This window comes from Monomorium pharaonis, chromosome 5, assembly GCF_013373865.1.
Source record: "Monomorium pharaonis isolate MP-MQ-018 chromosome 5, ASM1337386v2, whole genome shotgun sequence".
NCBI lineage: Eukaryota > Metazoa > Arthropoda > Insecta > Hymenoptera > Formicidae > Monomorium > Monomorium pharaonis.
The window spans coordinates 29,001,488-29,010,070 of record NC_050471.1 but is presented as its reverse complement, the minus strand read 5'-3'; the positions used below and the strand labels follow the sequence as shown (position 1 = coordinate 29,010,070).

Sequence of the window (8,583 nt, the reverse complement as noted above, 5' to 3'; positions counted from 1 at the left end):
AATGTGTAACTGGAATCAGGGGAATTCCAAGAATTCCAGTCGGCACCAGAGTGGCATACGTTGTTGATTAGCGAGTAGTTTTTTTTAACTTTTAGGTCTTTTACTCTTTCAAGTGAATAATGGTGTAATGTAATTACGATAATGTTTAATCTTACCACGTTTTTCACTTTGCGTGATGAGCTGCTGAAACATGTAGGAAGCGACCAGACTAGTCCTGTTTTACATTTTCATCACTGGAGATCATGATAATAAGGATATGATCTTCAGAGAACGCGCGAATAAACATTAAATTTTTTTTGAGCATGCGATATCTACAGTTTCGTACAGAATAATGATACGTATCTCATCTGTTAATCAATTTTATTATTGGAATAAACATTTTGCCTGTTCTCCGTTGCGAAAGAGAAAAATATCGGGGAGAGGTATCGGATATCGCGAAGATTATGAACAGACTATCTTTGGATTTCTACCTATATTTTCGTCTACGGCACCCGTTTTCTCTTGATAAGCATTCAAGTTTGAATGTCTACTGCACAAACTAATTATCTTAATCAATGTTATTACGTGCTTATGAATTAATAATAATTACATTCATCGCGTTTTATAAAAATGTATTCTAATATATAATTAAACTAATAATAAATTTATCAATAGTTAAATATCGCAATTGATTTTCTACTCTATAATACAAGTGTGACGTCGACCCAGGCGACCAGGCGTTCAACCTACCCGTACTTTTCCAATAACTCCTTTTTCTTTCTAATCAACAAGGCCTCTTGAATGTCCTGTTGCGAGGGAATCAACTTTTGCGCCGTTGTTTCGATCTCGACTTCCGGTTCCTTCTCGCGAGACAGCCATTCCTGAATGCACTTTTCCCTCGCCTCCTGCTCAGCTTTCTGTTCCAGTGGTATCAGAATCCCGTCGTCATCGTCCATGTAACCGTAATAGTCCGCGTCGATGTCCTTCATCAATTCCGCACGCGTTTTCCGAGGGGGTGGTGGTGGTTCCTGCTCGAATAATTCTCTAACGCCCGGTAGCTCTTTCGCGGCGCCAAAATATTTGTAACCTCGATTGCCGGGAACCTGTAATCGATTTAACATTCGAAAAATGTCCGGGACAATCCGTAGGTATCACAAAAAAAATTATCTATAAATATTCTGCTCATTTATATTTTTCGCGACAAATTCTTCGATATTCGAGAGAAAAGGAGAGTTTATTAGTATCATTAATGGATATTTCACATATAATAGTTTATATTTTTTTATATTATATATTTTTGTTGTCTACGACTTTACCTCACGTCCCTCGTGATCCAACATGCGAGGCCCGACCCTGGAATAATCGGGTCCGCCGAGCTCCTTTATCTGCGCTTCCCAGTGTCGCTTCTCCCTAAGCAATTTATTAATCTCGTCATTTAGATCACGAATACGAAACTCTCCGAGACCGGCATTCTGAATCTGGGCGACTTTCTTCGCGATTTCTCTAATTATTTGCATCCGCCATTTCTCTGCCTTGCGCAAGTCCCTACATTCCGATGCTAAATACGGTCTCCGTTCTTGCTCCTTCCTCACCCCTTCATTGTTTTGCGCTGCTCTCCAACGAGCGAGCGTTGTCCTAAGAATATTCCCAATATTGTGTATATTAATTTTCTGATAATATTATTTTAAATTTGTTAAAAACTTCATGGTAAATATGTGTAATAAGTTTATGACATATATGACGCTAAAAAAAATACTTACATAGCTTTTTCTGCATTTCGTGCCTAAAAGAGAATAAAGTGTGTATATTAATGAAATAAAAAATATATATTTAAAGAAATACATAAAATATGTAATATCTATTACAAATTTACCATCTTTAATTTCTTTCATATATAAATTGTGTTAATTATCCATATATTTCTAGCCTCGAAGAGATTGCTTCCAGATTGATTAATGCACAATCATGGTACTATAAATAAAAATTGAATGTAGCATTAATATAGTAACAAACTAATATCTTAATATTAACGGTCGTGATACTAATTATTTATAGCAAAATAAACAATTTGAGCTTTTACATTTTTAATTATTTTTTGAAATCTTATATCAAATTGAGTTTTTACATTTCATAGGAAAATATTTTTACATGATGTATCACATTTTATGAAATATAAATTAAAGCACGTATCACGATAAATTTACTTATTAAAATCAGCCATGCTTTTGCAAATTTCAGGTAAATTAATAAATTATCGTATTTTTTGAGGTTAAGTTAGGTTACATACCCACACAATTGCGAATTCTGTCATTAATAATATATTCCATACTGATACACATTTGTACTCTATTAAATGTTTATATGTAAAATTGTTTTTTTCTTCCTGTGAATTTTCTATCTTCAAAATTGCGATCACATGAGGATGTTCAAAACAAAACCGGCAAAAGAAACAGATTAACTTTAAATTGGTTGTAAAGACCTCATGTGGTGGAAGTTGGAACTGCGAACATGAGAACCGGATTATTTAAACCTAGTTTCAATGTGTTAAAAACATTTTATTTAAATTGAAAATAAAAAAGGTATAAAAGGTATAAAGGCACAAAATATAATGAAATGTTTTGATTTTAATTTCGATTTTTCAATTTACTCCAAATATTAAGAATATTCTCCCAATAAGAGGAATTTAGCATTTAGATTAAGCCAGGAAGATGTAATACTACCTTTTGTTCTCGGTTACATTATTTCCTTGGATTCTGAGACGATCTAATAGTAAAAAATGAAAATAACTCAATCATTTTTCTGGGTAAAAATTTAATTTGTCATAAAATACTTTTTAAATAACAACAGCATGTAACAACCAGTTTAACATTTAAGAAATCCTTAATCATTAAGAATAAACAATATTATTTAATTTAAAATAATTCCGCATCAATTTTTGTTTGAATAAAATTTCAGTCGCGCGTGTCACGGAATTGAATCTCTTTTGAATAATACAATTTTTTAATTGTGTGAACGTACACAATTCATAACTGTACCATTATGATGAATTAAATAACAGTGTAATTGAAACTAAAACACGTCCATTTGCTATGATACGTACTCATATATGTCACGTACAAATTCATTTCTTGCTGGTAAGAAATTTCAAATAAATAAAAGGTGCGTATTTAGCACTATTCAAATTTAACTAATTGCGATAGGTTCTATCGTCGATGAGCAATTCGTGAACTTCGTTTTTCACTTCCTGAGTTTCGATACCGCCAGTGTCGGACATAAATACGCAATACAAAAATGTGAGATTTTTAAGAAATTATTTTATTACAAAACTGTATTACAAAATGTGCTTCAAAGTTTACAATTTTGTAATACAAGAATATATTATAATAAATATATTTAATACTTTTTCATTTCTTTTTTTAAAGATCTTTTTTAATTAATTCCTTATTGCGTAATTTATGTCTGGCTGAACCAATTGAGGTAGTACAATACTTGTACAGCGACGAGATGCCTCCTACTTTAAGGCTTAACGATCAAGCTCACGAATCTTGTAACGGAAAAACGATGAATGGAAAAATATAAACAATTAAACTTTACGAACGAGTCAACAACGCTTACGTACATGTAAGTTCCAATCGATCGCGATCGATTGATTATGGTAGAAAACTTCGCTCTATCATCTCAAATAAATATTCACGAACCTGTAACATTGTACGCGAGAACGATCCCGCAGAGGCTTCCGCATACTCGTGACTGTGTCACTCAAAGGTCACTCGCGAATTCTCCCCATAAGTGAGCGAGCTTTGTAGTGACGTAAGTGCGGTGAGCTTGCGGGACGCATTATGATTCTATGACTAGAATCGAATTGCAATAGTTAACTTCTCAGTCGGTGCCGCCGGAGGAGCGTGTGACAGGAAGTAGCGACGATGACTTTGTTGTCGGCGGCGTTGGGACAGCAAACTCGTCTTCCTCGGCCTCCTCGCCGAGAAGGAAGTTCTCATGTACTTCCTCTTCTCGCGCAGGCTCTGGCAGCGCTAGCACGTCCTGGCCGTGTTGCTTCAGGTGATCCTTGAGAGCAAACGCACGACCATACGACGCGCCACACACATAGCAGCTGAACTTGAGGTTGTTATCCTTCTTGTGAGTTTGGATGTGCGCGCGAACGGCGTAGAGCGAGGCGAACGGTCGCGAGCACTCTGTACACCGGAACGGCTTCGTGTGACTGTTTTTGTGGCCGGCCAGCTGCACCCGTGTCTTGAATGTCTTCGGACAGTACGGACATGTGTAGGCGCGCTCCTCGCCGTGCGTCAGCAGATGATGATTGTAGACGGAGGACGCCTTGAAGCGTTTACCGCAGTGCTGGCAGGCGTACGGTCGAACGCCTGTGTGCGTGCGCATGTGAAGGGTCAGACAGTACGACACGCGAAAGGTCTTGCCGCAAACCTGCCGACAAATAAAGGTAAAAAATTGTAACGAAACGAAGAGAAGAAATGACGCGCATTAATACTTAACTTAAAAAAGAATATCAACTCTGATATTATATACAGTATATTTAACTAAATGTAAAAATCAATTGTTGGTAGTTCTGGTGTTTGTGTATCTTTATATTTAGCAAAAACTTGGCATTGACATAACTGTCCGCCTACCTCGCAGGCATGCGGTTTCTCCCCTGTATGAATCCGTTCGTGCTTGACCTTCTCATGCGGCCTGGTAAATCTGCGGCCGCAATGCTGGCATTGATAGGGCTTTTGATGATCGCCAGGTTCCGTCGTCGACGTTGTCGTCATTGTTGCCGTCGTCGTCGTCGCTGTCGTCGTCGTCGTCATTATCGTCGTCGTTACCGTCGTCGTTAATGTCGTGGCAGTCGTCGTCATCGTCGTCACCGCTGACACCGTTGCTGTCGACGTCGTTATTGCCTCCGTAACGGACGCGACCGAGGGAGTAGGCGACAGCGGAGGTGCCAGTTCAACGTGTACTGCCGCGTGCATCGCCAGACTGTCCGCGGAATCAAACTTCCGATTGCAGACGGTGCACGTCACCGAGTCGCCCGTGTGCAATGTCATGTGCGCGTCTTTGTATGACTCGGACAGTGTTTTGCCTACGAAACAATTAATACATCAAAAAAATGAAAGATAAAGTGATTATTAAACACTCTCATGCACATCTTCATATTTACAAAAAATTAATATATTTTACAAATAATTATTAAATATTATTATGACTTTCGAATCTTATAGTTTTAATTTTTCGTCACATTTACTATTGAGTCAGAAACAAATTTAATGATATATTGTCGTTTTAATAATGTGAATCAAGTTAATATCCAATTCAAAGAATGAAACAAAGAGGAAACAAATTTATTACCGCATTCGGGGCAGGTGAAAGTCGCGTTAGGCGTGCCCTCGGGTGCGTCGACGTGTCTGGCTCTCACTGGCGCGTGCATCCTCGAGTGCAGCCGCAAACTTTTGTGGGAGCAGAATTCGGTGCCGCACGTGGTGCAGATAAACGTCTTCTGACTCGCATCGGCCTCGCTATCGTGCACCTTCGCGTGAAGCTGCAGAGCCCTCGGTGTCGCGAAACTCTGATCGCAACGCTCGCAGCGATTGCTGCCGCGTAGACAGGCGTGCACGCGAAAGTTTCCCAACTTGGAGAACTGCTGCAGGCATTGATTGCACTTGTACATACGCACCGATGCGGTCCCCAGGCGTTTCTCTCGTACCTGCAAATAAGGAAACGTTAATTCTTCTACGCGCGAGACGAAGTTTTTCTTTCGCTGAGAGAAGCGTGCCTTAAGTCACACCTTAACGCCCTCCACGTTCGAGAAGAACTTCTCGATCATCGGAGCCTTCGTTGTCGATTGCGACGTCGCGACCTGAATTGGAGTACGGTCCCAGAATTTTTCGATTTGCACTACTTTTCTGGTGTAGAGCCTACCCTCACTATCCACGCATTCTTCTGTGCGTAGCGTATTCAACGCTTGTCGCGGTCGTGCATTCACTACGTTTTCCGGGACTTCACTCGATATCACCGACGCCTTCGGACTCGACGTCATCGCCTGGTCGTTCGATTGTTCCGCCATCTCCAGTAGAACCTCCTGACCATCATGGAACTGCTTAATGTGCTCCAGGACGGAGTTGAAGCTCATCTCGCAACTGGTGCAGCTATACACGGCGTCAGAATCGAACTGCAACAAAAATTGAGAAGTAAGAAATAAAAATATTTGTAAAAATCAGAATTACCCATAAAAAATAATTTTATCAGTAATTCTGGTATTTACCACATAAAAAGAAAGAATATTTTTATTTTCAAACTGTTAAATATTAAGATAGGATTAAACAGATTTTTTACTTTACAAAGAAATTTTGTAGTTTCATTTAAAAAAAACGTATTCTCTGATTTTCTCGTAATTTGCTCTATATATTTAATATTTATTCAGAAATAAATAAAATGTGCGATATACCTCGCATAACTCTCGCTTGACGCGCATAAGATCAACCTCGTTGATCTCCTCAGCCTCGTTTATACGATCCACGTCGATTAGGGTCGCGGTCTCACCATCCAGAAGCTCGGAATTGTCTGGTAGCACAGCAAATATGTTCTTCTCCATTAAGGCTGCCTTGCGGTCCATGTTTTGTATGGGAATAGCCACTAATCCCTGGGATGACTGCAGTCTTCTTTGCGCTCCGGCGTCGCTAATAAGATGCCCTTCGGAAATCTTGAAATCCAGAGAATTTTGATCTGGTTGCATTTCTTCTGTGTCCATCTTTTCTACGACTTTAATCTCTCCTGATGTGTTTTATTAGAAACGAAAAGTCAGATCCAAAGAACTCCGAAGTGAAAACAAGGGCAATTCTACAAACCATTCTCATCCATCTGTATCGTCTGCGGCTCACCCATTATGACAACCCCGTTGTTCCCCATGGTCGCAAGGAAGCCCCGATTAATCTGCTGTGTCTTTATGTCCTGCAAATAGAGAGTTACAGTTACAAAGAGTTTTTGACAAAGAATTCAAACAATTTGAAGTAATTTTTACGTGCGCAAAGTTCAGATCAATAAAAAATTGATTATTGATTATTGATTAAACATAAAATGTCATCTAACAATATATTCAGCTTTTTTTTATATCATGCATTAAATTCAAATTGAAATTAGCTTTTAATTAAAGATTGCATCCTATTCACATTCAAATATTTAAATTTCTACCTTTCAAAACGTTTTATTATTTCAAGACTTCCCAGAATTCTATTTAAGGTTTATCTAACAATTGAATTTTTCAAGATTCTCTTTCTAAACTCTTCTCCATCTCAAGCGACATTTCAATTTCATCATAAAATGAATATTTGAGAAACTTGTAATTGAATGCTCGCCACGTAGACATGGGAGGAATTTGCGTTCTCTCGTTTCTGTACCATTAGTAAATCCATCTTGATCTCAGGCTCCTTTCCACCGACCCTCCGCCTGTCCGCGAGCACCTCCGCGGGCTTCACCCTGCACCGCAGCTCGTGCTCGCACATATCCAGGTGCTGAATGAGCGCCGTGACAGAGTCGGAACGCTGCGAGCAGCCGGGGCAATAAAGATTGCTCGTCATGTTCAGCAAGTGGTGCTTGAGGGACTGGGGATTGTTGAAGGTCTCGCCGCAGCACATAGGGCAGATGAGGTTCAGCGTGCCCATAATTAAAGCCACAGGGGATGACCGCGGATATTTTCGAATCGGAGATCGTAGTGACGGTGCGCGGGGTCTACAATTCGGCCGGGTCAAACCTTCGGTTTAACCTCCTAAGCGTGGGACGTCGATAAACGCATCTGCGGAGATTTCATCTCGTATCTGCCGAATATATCTGATGAAATTGTGCGCGCTTGGGAATGGGCGGCTCTCCTTTCCTTGCCCCTCGCGACACCGGCGCGGCGACTTGGTCGTCACCGCGACAACAAAAGCCCCATCAGTGGCAAACTTCAGCGCAAACAAATGCCGCACACAACAATCGTGAAGTTGGGAAGTTAATAAGTGAATCTCGAAGTCGGCCATCGCGACGGTCGGGGCCCGCGACGTCACTGCCGGTTAAACTCGTATCGATGTGCCGCCGCTTTTTAAATGGCTGTCGATCGGCCCGTCAATTTAAAAAAGAGAGAGAGAGAGAGAGAGAGAGAGAGAGAGAGAGAGAGAGAGAGAGAGAGAGAGAGAGAGAGAGAGAGAGAGAGGGAGGGAGGGAGGGAGGGAGGGAGGGAGAGAGAGGGAGAGAGGGAGAGAGACGGTTGAAGGAAAATTATACTTACGTGCATTTCGACGTAGCAGCATTTATTTAATGTGCTTTATATTTTTTTTAATTTTGTATAATACTCTTAAGTGCCTCCAATTAAAATTTAAAGTTGCATAAACAAATGTTATAATAAAAATAAGTTATGGAAATAAGAGCCAATTACAATTTAAAGGCTAAAAATGTAATTGGATAGTTTCAATTGTAATTAATTTTAAGTAAAACCGATCTATCTCTGCAATAAATGTATGCTTTATTGCCTAAATATATATTTAAAAATAAAGAAATTCTTAGTGATAATTTAAGCAAGCAATTAATTTAATTTTCCAAAATGCAAAAAATATTAATCTT

The 8,583-nt window shown here is 39.6% G+C and overlaps 2 protein-coding genes across 2 annotated transcripts; both read right to left on the bottom strand.

Moving 5' to 3' along the window:
- Nucleotides 1-345: 345 nt before the first annotated feature.
- Nucleotides 346-3,814, bottom strand: LOC105839932 (pre-mRNA-splicing factor ISY1 homolog). Its single transcript, XM_012686588.3, has 7 exons — nt 3,678-3,814; nt 2,700-2,742; nt 2,267-2,479; nt 1,853-1,950; nt 1,740-1,762; nt 1,296-1,614; nt 346-1,082 (listed from the first exon to the last, which is right to left on the bottom strand). Exons 4-7 carry the CDS (start codon nt 1,853-1,855, stop codon nt 726-728), a joined length of 702 nt encoding a protein of 233 aa, XP_012542042.1. The 5' UTR covers nt 1,856-1,950; nt 2,267-2,479; nt 2,700-2,742; nt 3,678-3,814; the 3' UTR covers nt 346-725.
- On the bottom strand, nt 2,774-8,048 carry LOC105839931 (zinc finger protein 184). The gene is made up of 7 exons (XM_012686585.3): nt 7,386-8,048; nt 6,837-6,939; nt 6,437-6,762; nt 5,777-6,160; nt 5,341-5,695; nt 4,623-5,074; nt 2,774-4,419 (listed from the first exon to the last, which is right to left on the bottom strand). The coding sequence occupies exons 1-7, from the start codon at nt 7,647-7,649 to the stop codon at nt 3,859-3,861; spliced, it is 2,445 nt and encodes an 814-aa protein (XP_012542039.1). The 5' UTR covers nt 7,650-8,048; the 3' UTR covers nt 2,774-3,858.
- Between the last annotated feature and the right edge of the window lie 535 nt (nt 8,049-8,583).

Excerpts from the sequence above, each read along its gene's own strand:
- LOC105839931 (XM_012686585.3), bottom strand. The coding sequence starts at position 7,649 with ATGGGCACGCTGAACCTCATCTGCCCTATGTGCTGCGGCGAGACCTTC. Across the intron at positions 6,940-7,385 it reads TCAAGATGGATTTACTAATG|GACATAAAGACACAGCAGAT; the intron begins GTACAGAAACGA and ends CTCTATTTGCAG. Across the intron at positions 6,161-6,436 it reads TCAAGCGAGAGTTATGCGAG|TTCGATTCTGACGCCGTGTA; the intron begins GTATATCGCACA and ends TTTTTGTTGCAG.
- LOC105839932 (XM_012686588.3), bottom strand. Across the intron at positions 1,615-1,739 it reads CGAAATGCAGAAAAAGCTAT|GACAACGCTCGCTCGTTGGA; the intron begins GTAAGTATTTTT and ends GAATATTCTTAG. Across the intron at positions 1,083-1,295 it reads TGGATCACGAGGGACGTGAG|GTTCCCGGCAATCGAGGTTA; the intron begins GTAAAGTCGTAG and ends AATCGATTACAG.